A 21,192-nucleotide genomic window follows, 5' to 3' on the forward strand; every position below is an offset into this window, starting at 1 on the left:
AATAATAATAAAAAGAGCACTTTCAGGACTGAGAAATTCACTTCAGATGACCGAAGCTAATCGATGTAACATCTAAGCACTATAAATAGGTATAAATGAGGATTTTATTTTCAGAATGAAGCTAAATGAAGATTTTATTTTCAGAATGAAGCTAATAATGTCAGTGGTGATGTCATAGCTACGCTTCTCATTGTGGTTTAAGAGTTAAAGGGATTCACTACACGTGTTCTTTGTAATTTGAGAGATTTATGCACAAGATTAACTGCATCTCCACACAAACCTTTAATTGCAGTCAGTCAGACAGTCTGACCTGTTTACTGTCAGGCAGATAGTGAAGCCAGTCTGAAAACATCAGCTCACGTGATGCTTGTTACTGTTAACCCTGGCTGAAAGGGACTCTAGTGTTCTGGAGCAGGGAGGTGGACTATCACCAAAAAACCTCAGGAACTAAATGAACCTACAGCCAAACTACATGTATTGTTTTCAGGTTTCTAGTTTTGTGGCCAGTTGTTCTATATTTCAGTATTTTTATTATATTTATGCACAGTTTATTACCCCATTGCTGCAGCTAATATTCAGTCACAATCAGCAGACTAAATATTCTGGACAAAATGTGAAAGCCTCTTTTCTTTTCTATTGTTGTTGTGTTTTTGGTTTGGTGGGGAGAGATCAGCTCCTCAGTCCTCCTGCTGTCTCCACACTAACTGGAAGCAGGCCTGCTCCCATAACCAGTCCAATCTGTTTTACTTTGCTCATAGCAGCATGCACACACACGCGCACGCGCACACGCACGCGCACGCGCACACACACACACACACACACACACACACACACACACACACACACACACACACACACACACAAAGTCTGAAGCACTGTCCGCACCTCTTAAAGGAGAAATGCACTGATTTCATGTATTTTGGCTTCTGCTACATTGTTCAGAAATTTATTATGTAAAAATTTTCCAAACGATAGAAAGATTAACTGAGGAAGTTTAGAGATGCGTGTTAAAGTTAGATACTGAAGCAGTGCACACACCATGAGCTGCAGCTGTAATGCGACAACGTAAAGCAACACACCTGGACTCAGTGAAACACAACGCTGCACCAGGACACACCAAGGACGTTAACAGAATGAAGACAGCCAATGAGAACGGAGAAAGAACGCCGTTTCCTCACTTCATAACCTCTCAGAGATGCACAGTGTTTTGGCTACAAAGAATTAAAGCCTGCCTGGTTTGTGGGTCGCCGTATAGTCATGTTTCACTGCACTATCTATCTATTTATTTATTTTAGAAAGGAGGAACTTTGCCTAAATTTTAGACCAAAGAAGCCTGGTCCAGTCTTGTAGGTACTGACTCAGAAGAAAAAGTCCTGCACAGTGGAACTTCTTGAGTTTCTTCTAGCTTCACACTTTTCCTATATTCCTGTTCCCTATGAGAGAGATATCGAAAATTACAGAGATTACTAGGGTGCTCTTTATGGTACTGAAGGTTGTTGGTCGATCAAACACAAACTGTGTTCTGTTTATTAGGAACTGCAGTTTAGCTCCGGTTTACACCGTTACAAAATGAGGATAAAACAAGTGCAAGTTATTCTAAAGCTACTGATTTTTGAGCTCTAGTTAAACAGGAGGAGACACTACACTACAAAAGAATCCAAAATGAAACATTTTTATTGACTTCATTGAAGGTAAACTAAGCAGAAACCACTCACAGACGCAGGTCACTGCCTCAGAGAAATGCTTCTAGACTTTTGCATCTTGCCTTTCTTGCATTTCTGGCATTGCTCCTCCCTCTGAAAACATCCCTGTAATTTAAACTTCACAGCAGCAACTTACAAAGAAAAACATTACAATTCTCTGCTGCCTTATTACATGCCAAAAGTTGTTTTAAATCCATTATTTCTTCAAATAAAGCAGAATGCAACTAGAAATGTGTGTGGATTTTCAGTTTTTCTGGTTCCTAGTTCCTGTGATACTTTGTCAAAGATGTAGTTGAGGTGTTTGTATTATTGTGTGAAAGAGAAACAGATTTAATCAATAAAAACTGCCTTTTCAAACCTCTTCAAGTACAGCAGGTCGTCTAAATCCAGAAAGCCTGACCATTAGCTCAATGATCCACGGCTGATTCTGCTTCTGACTGTTTGTGTGCAACAGGTTTCCCTGGATGCTCTGATGTGATTTTACCTGCTAGTTAGACTCCAGATGTTGGTGATGTGTTCACAGCTATGACCCACTGAGGACCGAGGTCTGCTGGCCACTTGTACTTTATCTACTGACCAATCACAGCTGAAAGTATAGTATCGCCCCCATCTAGGAATTTAAATGACATAATAATGTGCTGTGGGCCAGGGGAAGCAAATCCAACAGAGAAGCCTCTGATGGTCAGACAGCCGCAGACATAGCGGGAGAAAACACTGCATCGCCGACCTGCAATTATTTTCCAAGGTATGCCTTTTATTTGCTAGCTTACAAGTGGTACCAAAGGACCAGTTAAGGGGATCCTGCACAAGCAGCAACGTACATTCCCACACTGTGCACACACATAAGTATTCTGGCTGAGGAGGGCAGGTGGGGGTGCCTCTGGTATTAACAATTACTGTGACCCCTTTCCAGTACTGTAACACACCAAGTGAGCAGATTATGAGCAGCTTTTATTTTGAAATTCTTACTCTCGTTTTCTCCGTGCATCAAGGCGAGGAAGAAAGAATGGAGAGGATGTGCCTGTTTCTAATCAGTAGGGTTCTGCCAGTTATTGGACCTCAGCCAGCATTGTTTACTTGGCCAACCCCCAACCTCGCTCTGAATGGCAAATTATCCCGGCAACGGGCAATTTTAGCCGAACCAACAGGTAGAAAAGACAATTCCCATATGGGAGAGAGCTCATAGACACATGCTTTCACTACAAACAGAAAATATAATATATAAATGCAGTACTGCTTTCCTGGGAAACAGGACACGGGTTGCCTTCTCAGGAGAAAAACTACACGTTATTGATTAATTTACAGATGAAAAAAAGAGACGGCAGCAGCCCAGCTTCTCTCCTCCAGCCCTCTTTTTGTTATCTGTGATGTTGCCCAGAGAAATCAATAGAACAACTGTAGCTACCAAGCTTTGTTTATCTTTTCCTCTAAGTGAATAATTCAGGGGTGTCAGCAGGGGCGAGGCGAAGCTTTGATTCAAACCAAAGAGTTTGGTGTTCGGGGGGGAAATCTAACTCCCTCTTTATCCCGCTCTTTTCCCCCCAAAAGTCTTGAGGAGATGAGAGACGCTGAAAGCAGCTAAAAATCTGGTTCTGGGTGAAAGACAGCTCTGGTTTTACAGCAGCAGCACCATTAATGTGCCAGATACCAAGCAGATAGATGGACAGAACCACGGGTTAAATACTGGTGGAAAGAAAACCGACACTGGAAAAAAATGTTCCTAATTTTACTGTGAAAAACTGTCAGACCATAACGGTAAAAATCTGTTTGATGCAGGTTATGTAACACCGAATCACCGCAAACAGGTTAATCAGGAGAAAAGTGTGTTTTTTAGATTGTTTTTTCTCTTGAAAAAATACATTTTCCGACTCCGGCACAGTTTTTAATGGAAAAATGCAGTAATATGTGGAACAATATTGTAATTTTTGCATTTAATTCTCAAAAACAATCCAGTTTTTCCCAGTTAAATGTACATATTGTTGTACTGGTAACGGAAACATACTGTAATATTTATTTAACAAGTAGCATGGAGATTTCTGCATTTAGTTTATGTAAAAAATAGTTTGTTCCTTTGTGTTAATAATGGACATATGCTTGAATATTTATGACAGCTTTAACCACATTTTTTGCTAAAAACACGCATATTTAATGTTAAATCCACTACCTGTTGTACTGATAATGCTGATATATTTATAATAAGTTACACAAACTTAATTTAATATGGTATTTTCATGTAAATTTTCTCATTTTTAAAGGTTAAAGCCTTTTCTTTTTACACTAAAATATGAAATGAAGCTCGTTTTTTTAAAATCTAAAATCAACAATATCAATAACATTTCTTTACCGTAAATGTAGAAAATGTTGTACGGTAATTTTACGGTAGCATTCTGTTGACCACGGCTGCCAGAATTTTACCGCAAGAACAACATTTTTTTTACAGTGGCACCGAGGTGCTGGAGTGAGGAGATGCTAAAGGAACGCTACAGGATTTACAGGGGCTTCTATTCACAGAAGCTAAAACGCTGTATGAAGGTAGATATATATATATATATATAGCGAAAATTATGTATATATATAATAGAACATAACATTTAAAAAAAACTAAAACTGATGTATTTCTGCAAAAGTGAGTTTTACAGGGTTAAATGTCCACAGAGGTGAAGTCTGAGTGAAAACATGCTGCCTTACTGAGGAACAAGGTGGAATAATTCCTCAGTCAGACGTAACACTGTACATTTTAACCAGACTACTGCTGAATGTAAATGTGGTAGAAGGTGGGGCTGAGTCCAATGCAGATTTGAGGTTCATTAAGGGGATTTCAGGGACATTTTAAGGGGACCTGCAGCAGTCAGGCAGTAAAGCAGCAAACATTCACTATCTCCTTTACATGGCACAGACGGGATGGCTGTAAACTCAGACGCTCTGACTGTATGTCTGTATGTGGAACGTCCCCGTGTAAAGGCGAGTAGGAAGTATGTGAAACTGGGGAGATTTAAACCCTCCTAAACAAGGGGATCAACATCTATTTGTCAGGGTATGTCGCCCTCAGCTGCATGCATGTACGTACACACACACCTACACACCAGCACACGACAAGGCAGCAAACATTTCCAGCGAAGTCGCTAAACCTCAGCGTCCCACCTTCGCCACGGACGCACAAAAGCCCTCAGTCCCTTGTAATTGAGGTTTAAATCCTTTCCAAACATTCTTCCATCCCTCACTCTTCACCAAACATGGATTGCGCCAACACGGGCCCCTAATCCTTCCCAGTTTAACCAAGTGAGAAATTAGCTTTTGTTAAGTGGTGATTTGGCCGGTGCTAAACGCCAATAGACTATTGTAGAGGAGAGGGGCAGTCATGAGTCCCCCAGACTCAGCAAAATACTGTGGTAATCCCATCGTGTCTGTGTGGCCAGACTGGAACTGCTGCTGCATGCTCGTGTACGGTGATAATACTGTCAAATTATTTATAGTCAAGAGCTACGTCTCTCCTTGTTTGGTCCAGAAAGGTTTTGAAGCATCACCACGGCAGCTTAGCAGGGACGGCCTGTTGTATGTGTTACCTGTTTGTGAGGTGTTGTGTCTGTTTTGCAACCTTCCAAAGCCCCCAAACCCCCCCTCCTCCTGCTGCCATCTCCGGCTTTACAGAATCAAATCTTGTATGCAGAGTTGTAGTGAAAGCCACCAGTGTCAGGTTGATAGACGACACGAGGAAAGGCTGCGGATTCAGATCCTCAAAGCCAGTGAGAAAGAGCAGGCTGTTCTGGCAGGAGGAGACAAGACAAAGCACAGCGTCGTCTCGGAGACTCAGCGGGGAGAAATCTGCCACAGAAAATCCCTCCGACTTGGTCTCAGTCCGAGCAAAACTCACGAGTTAATGCAGAGTAGTTTGCAATTGCGGTGCATTATAGCTGGAAGGCAGCAGATATTCAGGAGATCAAAGACCCGCTAGAAAGAAAACTGGCGATGACCACCGTGCCAAACATCTTTTATGACCAATCTCAAGCCAAATGACTGTCAGATGTGTTCTCCACTGTGGTGGGAAGACACCGCAGTCCTACTCAGCGTGGGCTTCCTTCTTTATGTGGAACACTAGAGCTCCTATAGGACACCATCCAGGGTTCAGGGTCACCTTTACATCAACACAAACACAAAAACCTGGTGGCTCTGCGGTCAGTTTGTTCTTTTACTTTTGTCTCTGGTCTTTTGCAGTTAATATTTTCAGTCTGCTGTATTTTCACGTTAACTATCCAGTTCTTTCTTTTTTATTTATTCCAACCTGAGAGGAACTTCCTGTTCACTGTTTTTGATGGAACACCTTCCAGCCACCAGGAACTGAGTTTGACAAATAGGTGTGGGTTTTTTCCTCCTCTTTTTTTCATTTTAACAGTGCAGGGCTACAGTTCTTCTCTCCATGTCGATAAAATCCTTTATGCTTATTCTACTTTGCTATATTTGAAGTTCACGTGGTTGCACCTTTTTATTTTATTTCAAATCCCTTAAAGCAGAGCATCGTCTTCACGTCCGTGTCCTTGTTGTAAATGTCCTTCTTTAATCCAAATCCCGTTTAGGCTGCTAAAAACATAAAACTGAGTAAATTACGAGAAAAAGGCAGCATACTTCTGCAGAAACTCCTCGGTTTTATCTTACAGACTCCTGCAAGGATCCCGACCACCAGGGTGGGATCAGTTTCTCTATTTCACACATATATTTCACTGAAGAAGACCATGACATACAGCTGACAGCTCTGGAAATGATTATTCCCTGTTAAATTATTCTGATTCTTTGGTTAGTCTCATCATAGTTCTGAACATCATTTCATTGATTATGTTACGTTTCCTATTTGCATTTTTACCACTTTTCCCTGTAAAATGATCCAGAATTACCCTAAAAAAACCTCCAAATGTTCTGTCTTAAAATCAGATTGTGTGGCATCAGAGAGAGAAAGCTGTAAATCCTGGGTTCATCTGGACTGAAATATTCCACTGTTTTAGGGTCACTGGGTGATGTTTCGACTCTGTACTGATCATGTAGAGCTCAGATGGGATGTCTGACTTATTCAACACTTCCGTGGATCTGACTCAAAAGAGACTCTCACAAATGACCATGCTCCATTTGAACAAGCCCTTCCACGCTCGCAGACATTTTTCACATTCACAAACTGCAGTGTAAACACGTGCACACACACATTCGCCCACAAACAATACCATGTGAACACAAACATTACAAATTTGCTGAGAGAGAAACTGCAGCGTAAACACAGGCATGTCTAAAACTGACACAAAAACAAAGGCGTGCACACACACAGAACACACACAAACAGAACACACACACAGCTGCACAGTTTCTCTATAAACACACACACACGATACAGCAGCGTGTACTGTACAATGGCATTCAGTGTGAATGCCAGTGCTGCCGTTCCTGGAGGGTCTGTGTCCTGAAATATCATCAGCAGTGAGTTAAACGAGTGCAGAAGGAAGTGTAGCTTTGCGTCCAGCCATTGTCACCTCCACAAAGCCTCCCCATCAGCCTCCTTCACCTCTCTCCTCTCTATTCACGTTCACAGACTACCTGTCGACAACAGCTCAGACGCACAACCAGAAACAAACTCCACGGAGTGCTTTATCGCCTCATCTGATCTGTCCGTGTCAGAAAGGCCAACACGCTGAAAGAAAGCCTCTCTGTGATTATTCACAGAGGAACCCACATACAGAAACATCATTTCCCATCATTTCCCGACCATCACAGCTCTGGTGACGCTGGAAGTTAAAGGTGTTAATGTCCTCATGTGACCACACAGAGAAGTTCTACTCAAGAGATTTTCACAAAACTCTACCTGAAGTTTGGGTCAGTTATATTTGTGTTTATTTGTTTCTGGTCCGTGCATGAATTGCAATGTATTTGGAACACAGAATGTCTAGTGGTTCACTTCATATTACAAAAAATGATCAAACAAAGCTCTGCTGTTTATCTCCATAATGAAGACCTTTGGTAGTTGAGCTGCACTGTGACAGAAGAGGCCAGCAGTAGCAGACCTGAGACACATGGACATGTTCAGACAGCAGAGTGGCTCAGTGTCAGGACTGCGTGTTCTGTTTATTTTATAGATTTAGTTCGATCGCATTTGTAAATACTGTGTGCGCGTATGTTTTGTGTAAATCATTTTTTTGGAAAAAGGGTTTAAATTTCGATTGCAGCCGCTGCACCACCGACTTCTTCAGACAGACCAAAAGAAAGAAGAGAGTTCACCTGAGCTGGTTTAACGGTGGCTCACCCATAGGTGCTGTCAGGACCTGGGTTCTCTTTAACTTAACGCTCGAATTCTAACAGAAGAAATGGTGAACACCACTAAAGAATCTATTATATATATATATATATTACTCCATTCTTGCCTTCAATTTACCTGCTGTCAGAAAATGGGCCACAACAACTGTTTTTCACTAAGTTATCCGATGCCACCTACAGAAGCCATGAGAAATAAACCTTCATCCTTGAGAGGAAAGACGTAAATAAACGGAAAGCTTCTAAAACCAACCTCCATTTACCTGGATGCTGTTTTCAACACAGAAGAGCTGGTTTTCCAAAGCTATTAAAAGCAACAGGAGAGCAGACGTCATGTCTCAATAGCCGTTAAATCAAATGTTTCTTAAAGTCCAGAGACCCTGAGGTTCCTCCAGACGCACAAAATATACTAAATAAAACAGATTCCAGTAAAGCTGAGACATGACACCACTCTGTTAAGGATGGAGTTATATCTAACCCTGTCTTCTAAAATGGAGGCACAGTTAAAACAGTCAAATAAACATAACAGCAAATGAAATCCAGCAGAAAATAGGATATTCTAATTCAGTTGTACAGCAACATAATTTTAACAAATGTCAAAGGCATAAAAAAGTATCGCTATTAAAACCAGAAATCTTTTAAAATGTGGTGAATTTTATCCGGCGGTGATCAAACCCGACACAGTGAGAGAAACCGCTGCTGTTTGAAATGAAGAACCAAGTAAACAATAGATTTACAGATGGCTGCCAGCCAGCCTCTCTCTGAGTGTGTGTGTGTGTGTGTGTGTGCGTGTGTGTGTGTGTGTGTGTGTGTGTGTGTGTGTGTGTGTGTGTGTGTGTCGTACAACAAAATTAGGAGAGGATTTTCCTGAAAAGCTTCTCTTTTCTCTCTCGACAATTACAGGAGATTTCATAAAAGTTGTGGGCAGAGACAGAGCCGCTGCTTGAAAAGCAAACCACGCCAATCTGCCACCTATTCTGCTTTGATAATGCCCCAAACAGCCCCCCTCCCTGCCTCACCTTCATCCTCACCACCCCTCCTCATCCTCACTCACACACACATACGTGCACATGCAGCCTCCTCCACCAATCTCATCACTGACGCCAGGACATCAATTTTTGCAAGTCGCTGAAAATTACCATGCATGAATGCAAAAAAGGCTGATCAGGAGTAATTAACACGGCTTCATATGCAAATTTTATTAATGCAGAACTACAAAGTCATTATGCAAATGAGGGTTTCGTCGAGCCTCTTGACAAATACTCCCAGCTCCAGCCATCTAGCAGCCAGGATGGATGACAAGTCGGCTCGCTCCGTTTGGACTGGAGGGATGCCTGTGTGCTTTAGTCTGGTTAGCGGATTAGCTCTGGTTAGCGCTGGTGGCTAGCTGTGCTCGTGCTGCTTGGGCCGGTCTGTGTGTGTGTAAACTGTGTGATTAGGGAAGTGGCTAATGGCTGCACAGCAGAGTAATGAACCTGAGATCCAGGGGATGGAGGGGGTGGTGGTGGTGGTGGGGGTGGGTAAGATGATATGAATATGCATGATGCTCGCTGGCTTTGATGATTAAAGAAAATTTTAATATTTAAATGAGTGCATGCAAAGTGATTAACGCAGCAGAGAGAGGCGACAAAACCGCAGAACGGGGTTCGGAAAATGCTACGAAGCACAGAGATGAGATGCTCTGTTAGTGGTGAAGGCTCTCTGCCTGTCCCCCTGCCTCACCCGTGTCCCCCTGCCTCACCCGTGTCCCCCTGCCTCACCCGTGTCCCCCTGCCTCACCCGTGTCCCCCTGCCTCACCCGTGTCCCCCTGCCTCACCCGTGTCCCCCTGCCTCACCCGTGTCCCCCTGTCTCACCCGTGTCCCCCTGCCTCACCCGTGTCCCCCTGTCTCACCCGTGTCCCCCTGTCTCACCCGTGTCCCCTTGTCTCCCCCGTGTCCCCCTGTCTCACCCGTTCACCATCTTCCAACCTTCATGTTTCACTTGTTTCGCTCCTGGTGTCTGGTTTGTGTCCAGGATGTTGGACTTACAGAGGAAAGGTGGAGCGTTACGTAGGTGAAGTGGATGGAGGGAGGAGGAGAAAATGAAAACACACACTCACACCTACACACACACACCTACACACACACACACACACACACACACACGCCGTGGCTTAGATTGAGTGTGAAGATGCACTGTGACCAAACGTCTTGCTGACCAGTGTTATGCTAATCCAGAGTAACGTCGTAGCTCCACTCCAGTCACTAATCTCAGTGATAATATCTGCAGATCGCTCTAGAAAAGCATTTAAACACTAACGGCAGCTGCTTGGAGGATAAGATCGTTAAAAAAACAAAGCTTTTTTCTACCAGAAGTGTGTGGAGAAGCAGCTCTGACGTGATGATAAAACAGCTTGTCATGTGTGGTTACGGCTGCAGCGTTGGAGTGTTTGAAAAGCCGGCTGCCTCCGTCTCCGACTCGCTGCAGCTTCTGACAGAATCACAGATATCTGCTACGTCATTTCACAAGGAAAAATTCTAATTACATTCTGACGAATCAGAGCTCTGGTTTAAGATGTCTATGAGCTGCTGTAACGACTTCAGACTTAACGAGAGGAATCTAAAAAGGACAAAGTAGATCTTATCGTGTTTCAGTCAATCTATGTTTCATATTCTGTAAACAGCCACGTGGACTCTACCTGTGACATCAGGGAGGCAGCTTTAGAGTAACAAGTAATAGAATTAATTATGCTGTGAAGCAATCAGTAAAATAATTGAATTACTTCTACACTGAGTAATAAGTAGTGAGTAATTGATTTTTTCTTTTTGAGCAACGGAAAATACAGTTTCTTTCCCTCTCGATGTGTGTGCGTGTCCACACCCTGTTAGGCTCATTAAAAATGCATCAACACTGTACTATGTGAAGACACACACACACACACACAAATACACAAACTAGCCAAAAGCACACACACAGAGGGCGAGAGAGGTAGAGAGAGGCTGAGGGAAGGAGAGCGAGCAGCGATACGAACCAGAGAAATTACCACTTCAAAAAGGCCGTCGCTCCATCCGAGAGGCCTCCCAGCTTTATTGGAACAACGCAAAAAAAAACAAGAGCAGCGGGCGCCGTAATGCCTCTAAAGTACAGGCTGTTATATCAAACACACACACACACACACACACACACACACACACACACACACCCTCTCTCTCACACACGCACTGTGCCGTAGCTCTTTGTTAAGTCTTTGTGCAGTTTCATTTGGAAAATAAATAAGCATATGGTAAATATTTTAGGGACACACCACTGTGCTCAGTCATTATTTATTGACGATGTGTGTGTGCATGCGTGTGTGTGTGTGAGTGTAAATAATGTTTACATATGATGAAAAAACACAGGAGTTTTTACTGTGTGTTCTCTGTCACTACAAGTTGCACATACTGTAAGAAATAATATGCATTAATTATTCTATATCTGTCAATATCTATATCATCTTAAAGCTGAGTGTGTGTGTGTGTGTTTGTGTGTGTGTGAGTATGTGTGTGTGTGTGTGTGTGTGAGTGTGTGAGACAGATAAAGAGAAACAGGGAGAGCTCCTTGTCTAAATGTGTACAACCATCTGTGTGTGAAAGACAGAGAGAATGAAGTGGAACAAACAGAGAAAAATAGTCAGCTGGAGAAAATAAAGGACAGAAAAAGCAGGTGTGAAGGCAGGTAGAGCTAGACAGCTGGTAGACACACACACCTACACACACACACACACACACACACACACACACACCTATGCATGCACACACACACACATACAGAGCCTGTCAAATGTCTGTCAGATTAGAAAGGTGGCATCATATCTGTTTGTCAAAACTGCTCACTACTTTACGTGTGCGTGTGCGTGTGTGTGTGTGTGTGGGTGTGTGTGTGTGTGTGTGTGTAAGAGTAGGTGTGTGTGTGTGTGTTCTTCTCCACTCTAACTGGACTTAGTTAAATGTCTGAATTAAACCCTAGCTGACAAGGCTTTAAGGGCTGCACAGCACCGTGTCAGGTGGTGTTAAACACTCTTCAGTGACAAGTGTAGAGAGCGTGAGCGTGACTGTGTGTGTGTGTGTGTGTGTGTGTGTGTGTGTGTACGCCTGGTAGTAAAAATGACATGTTTCCTTCTCTTTCTCTAATCCCAACTGTCAGGATTCCACCTCTGTGGAGCAGTGAACCTGACTACCAGTCGCCTGGGAGGCTGTGTGACCTAAAGGTTTACCACTTCCAGCCTCCAGACCCACAGACACCAGTCCAGTAGGACGCTGGTAGGAAAACACTTCTGCTGGTTACTGATTACACCAGTTTGTCCTTTTTGTCCACATGAAAAAAACTTTTCTGTGCTATTTTTCGGAATATGATGCTCTTGTAAACATACACATCCATACAGACAGATGGACTCTATTATTATAAAGTCAGAATACAGGTTAGAATACTGGGTGACGATATATGAATACCACAGCCCCGGCATTGGTTCATTTTAAATACAGTACTTAATCATTGTTAGATTAATAAAACAACCAAAAAAACAAGAACAAAAAGGAGACATAAACCCCCCCCAAAAATAAGCTGCTGCCTGTAACGCTGGTTTCTCCCCTAAAATGTTTCTTTGTATTTCAGTGGCATGATGTTCAGGTGAGTCAATCATGGAACATGAGGCTTAATTAGCTCAAATAACGTATAAAATACATGACGTGTCCGCTGCATTATGATGGAACACACTCAGTAAATGATGCTGTCCTCCCTCTACGTACTGGTTCACATCTCTGTTTAATACTGAGCGTTGATCACTGTGAAAAACCTGCAGGTTTAAATGAAACACATGTTGTAGAAGCAGACTGATCAGAGCTTCTGGAAGGTTAATGCCTCAGTCTACGTACTGTACATGCAGTCTATAAAGCAATTAAGATAATATAAACCTGTGATTTAAAAAAAATAAGATGCAGTATTTATTCTTTATCATTTCCAGTTTGCATGCGTGTCGTTGAAGGAGTTTATCTGAACACCGTCTAAAAACTGCCACAGTCAAATCTGTGACAAATCAAAAGCAGAATCCTTCCTGCCTGAGACCTGACAGTCGTAACGGCAAAACAACGCAACGTAACACGGTGTGTGTCGTACCGACCAAAACCAGCATGACATCCACTGAAAAACAAGCTCTGTGCTCCTTTATTTGTGTCTTCAGTCTGTGCTCTGCTACCTGACAGAGAAAACACCACCAGCACTCAGAGCAGGAACTCCTTCTTCTAATTTAGGGGTAAAATAAATAAGTAAATAAATAAATAACTGCTTGGCGTGACGCTCGTGTCGGGGTGTGAATACGTGTGTTCTGTTTCACATGGAGAACAAATGGAGGTGGAAAAGCTGGAGAATAAAGGAGCAGTTTGACCTGCTGGGAGCCAATTACGAAGCGTTGTCGTCAGTCGTGTTCTGAGCTGACATTCAAACTCCCTGATCAGTTTTCCCCTCGCTCTCCCTCTCTGCTCTCCTGCTTCCTCCTTCTCTTTCCCCCCTCTTTCAGCGGGTAATGAAAGGTGTAAAACTCTACTGGAGGAAAAACTCTGAGTTACAAAGAGAAAATTCCACCTGCCATATTTCAATCCCCCAGCGAGCGGAGCTGAGTGTGTTCCCTCCAAATTAAACTCCGGCTTGATTAATAAAGCGCTCTGTCCTCTCCTCGTGTTAATAAGGTGCTAGTTGGACATATTTCATGTGGAAATTGTGAAATACCGAGGGTAATTTTGAAACATAAAATGTTATTGGAGCAATATAGTTTACAGTTGCCGCAGTGCACGTCCAATTGAGCCGCTAATATGTTTTTGCTTTTAATGTGAAAATTATTGCGCTTTCTGTTATAAAGAAATATTGTGCAATTACAATTTGGAGCCTTCCAATGCAGCACATGTGGGGTTGATTTCACGGGAGGATTGCAGTTAGATATATTGCAAGCATTTAAACGCAGGGGGAAAATATATATTTATGCACATAAATATGAATAATGTCAACCTAATAACGTAACCAACGCCAGTCAATTAGTGCACACATCTGAGCACGGCTCTGCAGACGCTCTGGGATGGCAGTGAAGCAGTTTGCACCCCACAGTTCAGGCTGCCGAGTGTTAAATGTGAGCCGAGTACTGAGCTTTCAGACATACAGGTGGCTGTACTGCCCCAGCAGCACCGAGCGGCTGCCTGGCACCGTTGTAAGTGCTCGGTAAAATATTGATGAAGTTCAGGCCCAAACACAGTGTTTACAGCGTAGGCCAAACCGCAGACTGACATGTTCAGAGGGCTCTGTCCTGCTCCGACACACTAAATGTGGAACCAGAGTCAGGAGAGTTACCTGCGAGTGCATTTCCTCACGTGGCTTCGGGCCAGAGTTTCCCTCTAAATTTAGACCGCGGCTGCCGAACAATCTAGCTATGTTTCCGTCCAAATGTCATACAGATTTTACATGAACCTCTGAAATGGTGTTACAAATAGAATAAATCATGGCTGCTGCAGTCCCAAGAATGGAAGTAAATCAGCAACGCACACTTCAAGCGGACGACGGAGACAGATGTGGAAGAAATGCAAGGATTAGGAAGCTGGTGATGAGAATTCACCATGTTGGACGTGTTGAAGACTGAACTCAATTCTAGTGATTTCTAATGGTGTTCTCATGACTCACACCTTGGAAACAACACATTTGGCATTTTTAAAGGTTTTGTTTTGCTACGCAGACTTTTTTTTTTTTTTTTGCTCAGTGAATATTCAGTTATTTGTTGAGGCCATGTTTCATCTTTTATTCATCAGCTTTAAGTGAAATTTATGATGAAAAGAGAGCTTTTTCTTGAGCAAAATACAAATTTATTTACACGACCGTTTAAAAGTTTAGGGTCACTTAGAAATGTCCTTATTTTTGAAAGAAAAGCAGTTTTTTCAATGAAGATAGCATTAAATGAATGATAAATCCAGTGTAGACATTGTTAATGTAGTAAATGACTATTGTAGCTGGAAACAGCTGATTTTTAATGGAATATCTCCATAGAGGTACAGAGGAACATTTCCATCAACCATCACTCCTGTGTTCTAATGCTACATTGTGTTAGCTAATGGTGTTGAAAGGCTCATTGATGATTAGAAAACCCTTGTGCAGTTATGTTAGCACATGGATAAAAGTGGGAGTTTTCATAGAAAATATGGACTCATCTGGATGACCTCAAACTTTTGAACGGCAGATGTTCAGAGATCTACTCAGATTATCTGGGACTGGTCTACTTCCAGGTTGTGATTCTACTGTTCTTGTTTTATTTCTGCACATCGTTGGTTTTGGACACATCTGTGTTGCAGCTTCATTCTTGGATATAGTAAATGCAGACAGGTGTTCATCTCTGTGAAGCTGCTGCCAGCTGATCATCCAGCTGGAGGTGCAGGTCTACAGGACAAACTGTTGGGATGTTTGAGGTGCATACGAATCATTGCATGTGTTTATCTGAATCTTTTATGGTTTTTTTCTTTACGCAAAGTACCTTAAATGGACAGTGTGTGTGACGTAAATCTTCATTGTAAAAGCTTAAAACTATACTGTTTGAAATTTCCAAAATTCTGCTGGACCTTCCTGTTTCAGACAAACAGCTCCTCCTGGACCGAGTTTCAGTGGAAACTGTCCAGATTTACTTCACTACTGGTTCCAAACCCAAACATTTTTATCTGCACTACATTTTATGTCAGATTTCAGAGATGTGTTACACCCGTTTTCCTTTGAGAAGCTTTTATTGAACCATTGTGGGTGATTGTAGCAGCTGGATGAGACTTCCTGCTGCAGACACTGACCTCTAGGAAGGCAGACAGGTTCTCGTCAGACTGGAATATTCTGCCTTTCTGCTCCGGCCTCTTTATGAGTGTGTTGACTGGTTTGAGAGATAACTGCTGGTGCTCTTCCCCCCAGCAGCTCTCCTGCTAAACTGCCTCTTTACCCCACCAAGCTAGCTGCTTTTTAATCCCTCTTTCTCTGTCTTTTTCCTCTCCTTCTCCTCTCATGGTGTTTCTTTTTTTTTCCTCCTGATTTTGCTTATTTGAATTTTAATGAGCTTTTCACCTTTTTAAGCAGATGGCTTAGGCTGGATTTCTCCATGAAAGTCAGGGTGAGTCTCTCTGTCACGTTTTGCACAATTTGTTTCAACTAGCCGAGTCCTTGAGGGGGTTTAGAGCTTTGAGTGGGTAATGTGCCTGTCTCACCCCTCTGTCTCTGCTCCTCTCTCTGTTGTCCTCTAATGAAATGAACATCTCTTTCTCTTTTGTTGGAGAAGATGGGATAAGTTGCAACAGGTTGCCTCCAAAAAAAAACAAAAAATAAAACCAAATCTGTGTGTGTGTGTGAGAAGGTCAAATTAAAGTCAACTATATTTTTGTGGGATTTAAAAACTGCACGTTTGGCATTTCCCAAACACTTGGAATGGAATAGTTCAACATTTTGGGAAATTAGCTCGTTGCCTTTTTTAAAGTGAAGCCACGTTTACACTCTGTAGTAGCATAAATTTGTGGGTCCAAACACATTTTCACATTTGAATGCAGGTGTAAATGCAGTAAACAGTAAACATCAGGTTGTCCAGGTAGTCAGGTTCACATTGTGACCAGATTACAGTCAGGAGAAGAAAGATCTCTTCGTTGTACTTCAGTCTGTCTACAGGCGGCAGCACTGTTAGCTCAACAAAGGACAAAAAGAGCGTAAAGAGGAACACTGAATCACCTGACCTGGAACACGTCAGGGTTGTTGACACAGCCAGGCCTTTCTTTTAATTTGTATATTGAGATTAGATTAAACTGAAGGCACCAGGACTGCCTTTTAATACCAGGTGTAAATGGATCAGATGTCAGTATCCAGATACAGATCCGGTGTTAATATCAGGTGACAATGGGGCTTTAAACTATGAACTATAACCACAGCTTAGCATAGAGACTGGAAGTAAAACGTTCAAGTTGTGATTTTACAGGAGCGACGCTGGTGGGACAAACTAAAAATATTTCTTGGAAAACAAGAAATGAGTGCTCTGTGTGAAACATCACACCATCTAACGAGAGGTTTTTAGGTCTGGCACGATCACGCCGATACAAAAAAACTCTATCAGAGTCTGTGGTCACCAGCTGTAACCAGCAACGTGCACGAGAGCTGAGGACTTCACACAGAAGAAAGGCTGAAGGACACCACGGTGTTACCGGGATAAAAACACACAACTAAAGAGAGAAAAAGGTTGCTGCATAAAACTGAATTAAAACGGAGTTTAAACCGGCTTCTAAAGGCAGAAGGGTTTTGAATGATGCCTCTGATGAGACACTTTATGGCAAGTGATTGAAGAATATTTTCAGATTAATGTGGTAAAAACAAGACTCAGTGTTGTTGTTTTCTACTCCATACACTTCCTCTGGGGATGCATTAAATTTGGGAGTCTAAGGATCATCCTCCTTCTCATCCCATACAATATGAGCAAGAGAAATCATTTTAACCCTCTTTTTCCAAAGTGTTTTTCATCACACTTTCTTTCTTTCTTTCTTTCACATTTCTGTCCATGTAAGCAGGTGTAGGTGTAATCTGCTTCTAATTTTAAATGCCAGCCGAGTCCTGTCTCCATCTCTGTTCTCTGATTGATATGAATCTTCTCGGAAGGAAAGCAGGTGAGTGTATTTCTCAAAATGCTGGCCTACTTCTCTGCAGAGTGTGTGTTTGTCATGCCTACCAGCCGCTGTGTTCTCCTGCTTGGGGCAAATTCCTTTGGTGGGTGTCTTCTCTCCCCTCTCACCTCCTTCCCTCCGTCTTCCCACCTCCTCCTCCTCCTCCGGTGTCACCTGGATTCCGATCTCCACCGGCTCCACCACCTTCCTTAGCTCCACCCGCTGGGCAAAGTGGTGAAGGCTCTGCAGAGCGGGACTCCCTCCTCCTCCTCCTCCTCCTCCTCCCCGGTCGTTCATCTTGTCGTAGCAGCCATTGGCCAGCAGCGGCGTTTGGCACTGCTTCTTCTTGTGCTCGATGAAGAGGAGTATATCACCCAGTGGGAAGGTCATCTGGCACTGGCCGCAGGTCAGCAGGTCGTGGTCGGCGTGGAGGCCGGGCGGCAGGGAGTGGGCCAAGCTGGGGTCCAGAGGGTGGGGAGGCAGGCCGAGTGGATGGGAGGGCAGGCCGAGCGGGTGGGGGGGGAGGGAGTCGGAGAGCAGAGCGCCATCTGGATGCTCCACCTCCGCTATGCAACAAGAAAAACAGAAGAGGCATGTCAGAGTAGACCTGGATTGGAGTTTCATTCTCAAAGCATTCAAATATAAGAGAGAAATGACAGGACCTGAGAGTAACACAGTCAGAGAGCTGCTCTTTCTGCTCATTTCTCCTGAATTACCGGTCATCCTCTCTTCACTTGGTCTCCTACGCTACTGTAAATATGAAGTAGAATCCAGCAGTAACAAGACCATATATACTATATAAAGGCCTAGATTTGCTTCAAACTGTTTGTCACATCATGTCTGCTGACGTCAGGATCTGCAGGTCTTCGTCTTTAAATAAACAGCAGAGGATTCACAATCACTCCACACAGCAACCGGCCTGATTCATGGACATCCAGGACCTTCACTCAGACGTTTTAAAACTACATCTGTCGCTTTCCATGTGAATCACTACGAGCAACAACATGAAGCAGGTAACTAGTGCAGCGTTGGGTCTGTTTAGCAGGATTCAGGATGTCTCATCCGACCACAGCAGGCTTTCTGCTCAACTAGTGTCCAGTTAGAAGCGGTTCATGTACTTTATGTTAATATAAAGTCTATGTTTTTGTAGGAAAAGATAAGAAGAATTTAAGAAAGTTGTAACTGACAAGAAGTGAATAAGTTTAGGGCTAACCTTCACCCTATGTGTCACTGGCTCTAACTTTAAACCAACCAGTGTCTACATGCAGGGTGAGAGGCTGGAGTCTAACTGTGGTACATTAAGGTTTTACAGGACTCGCTTTGAGTAAATAGCAAAAATAACAAGAGCAATGTTTTTTTTAGTGTTAGTGAATGAGGAGATGTATTTTCAGAGTGTTTCTGGGAAGCATCAGTCAGACAGCAGATGTGAAGTAAAACACAAAATGTAAGGAGCTTTATGAACAGCCTTCAGTGAGTTTATCAGAGGTCTGAAGAAATGACCTGCAGAGGTGAACAGGAGAGGATGAAAATGATGAAGAGAGAACTCATCATCATCATCATCATCATCATCATCATCCACATCTCTCTCTCTTTCTAATAGAAGATGATGGATTAGAAGCAGGTTGGCCATTTGTCTCAGCCTCCACATTAGAAATGCAAACAGATTTGGGATGTCAAACGCAGATGAAGGCAGCAGATGGAGCAGGCTGCCCCACACTATACCTGCTTCAGGTCTTCTTTTAAACACACACCACACACTTCCTCTGCCTTTTCTCCTGCACTAGAAACACATCTAGGAGCCCCTGAACACATTCCAAAAATCACCCCTAGTCCCTTAGCTTTTGGGTTATGATAAATAATATTAGAATTCAAATACAAACAAACGTAAGCGTGTCTATATGTTCGGTTCAGCCTCTGTATTTTGTCGCTGCAGCTACAGGAAATGTGGGCGTGAGCAGGTGTACATTATCTGAGCTCAGCCTGCATTACCACACACCTACTGCACCGCTGCCGCTGCATGTGTGTCTGCGTTGCATGCATTGTGTGTCGTAACATGTCCGTCTGTGGGTACACACACACATATGCATCGTGTGTGTGTGTGTGTGTGTGTGTGTGTGTGTGGCCTGCAGGCTGCTGCCATCTGTCCTCCGCTACTGAAACAAACAGCCACGTACAGTAGAGTGTTTCCCCCACTAATAAACATTAGAGAGAATAAAGCCAGGGAGCTGACCTGGAACAAATGTAACGCACAGAAACAGTGACCCCTGCAAACCTGACTCCACTGGAAACGTTAATAATCACTGTAATGTGATTTTAAAGAAATTACAGACAGACCTCAAATGCACAGCTGACTGTCTGTGTGTGAGAGATGCACAAAAACCTCACATAAATATATATTTCTTATAAATACACCAGAAGCAACATTAGGTTCACGTCAGCCAACACCTGCCTCAGGAGATATTCACTGCAACAAAAAAAAAAACGCGCATTTGGTTGTGGTTTGTTTGCCCATATTTTCTGCTGTGAATTCGAAAGTGTGTATGCAAACGACAGATATAAAGGAAGGAGCGTCACTTTGGCCTGATTTACCTAATAAGGCTTGGGTGAGTCAGACGAGAGCGCTAATAGGATTGCAGTTAACAGGGGCTGAAGAAGAACAAAAAAATCAGCGGAAATGGAAAGTCTAAATATGAACGTCTTGACGAGCCATCTGCAGAAGCAACAGGTTTTTCTAGAACAAAAATATGATGCTTCTCTCGTCTCAAGGCCAAAAAGGTGCTATTTTGATTTCCTGTCGTCAAGGAGAAGTTTTATTCGACGTGCTGCCGTCTCGAGGGTTTGGTTTCCTCCGTGTAACACCTCTCACTGTCCGTGTACGGCTAATTCATCTAGGCCTTTTTAACTCTCCATGCAACATAAGATCAGAGACGCAAGGGGCATAGTGTCTGATAGACAGCTGCCTATCACCTCTAATCCGTGAGTTTAACCGTTTAAAATAGTCCTCAGTTTGGCTGATTTAAAATAAAGCACAAAAGTCTAGAAAATGTTTCAGAATCAGAGGTTCTGTAAGTTAAGACCGATGATAATGATGTTTGTTGCTGTATGTGTGTGTGTGTGTTTGTGCATGCGTGCGTGTGTGTGTGTGTGTGTGTGTGCGTGTGTGTGTGTGTGTGTGCGTGTGTGTGTGTGTGTGCGCGTGTGTGTGTGTGTGTGTGTGTGTGTGTGCGGCACGAGGCGCCAAAACTAGATTTTTTTCATGTTTTTTAGGGGGTTTTTTTGTACTGTTTCCGCACACAAACACGTGCACACAGACACACACAACATCTGGAATCAAGATAATAAATTAAAAAATAAAGACAATGTTTGTGTGTAAAACTGCACTTTAATTTTACACACACTACAACACACACACACTTAACCCACAGCATCACAGTCATGAACTAAACTAACAACTCAACATTTTTCCACACTGCTACTATGCATGGAACTACACACACACACACACACACACACACACACACACACACACGCTATATCACTGCA

General features: G+C 43.0%; 1 protein-coding gene across 1 annotated transcript in view; it reads right to left on the reverse strand.

Moving 5' to 3' along the window:
* bcl11ba (BCL11 transcription factor B a) overlaps positions 1-21,192 on the reverse strand; it is a 46,551-nt gene that overhangs the window by 18,496 nt on the left and 6,863 nt on the right. The window contains exon 2 of the mRNA XM_035944722.2: positions 17,715-18,215. Coding sequence (XP_035800615.2) covers positions 17,715-18,215 — 501 coding nt within the window. The remainder of the gene's footprint in view (positions 1-17,714; positions 18,216-21,192) is intronic.

Source organism: Amphiprion ocellaris, chromosome 20 (assembly GCF_022539595.1).
Source record: "Amphiprion ocellaris isolate individual 3 ecotype Okinawa chromosome 20, ASM2253959v1, whole genome shotgun sequence".
In the NCBI taxonomy this organism is placed as follows: Eukaryota; Metazoa; Chordata; class Actinopteri; family Pomacentridae; genus Amphiprion; species Amphiprion ocellaris.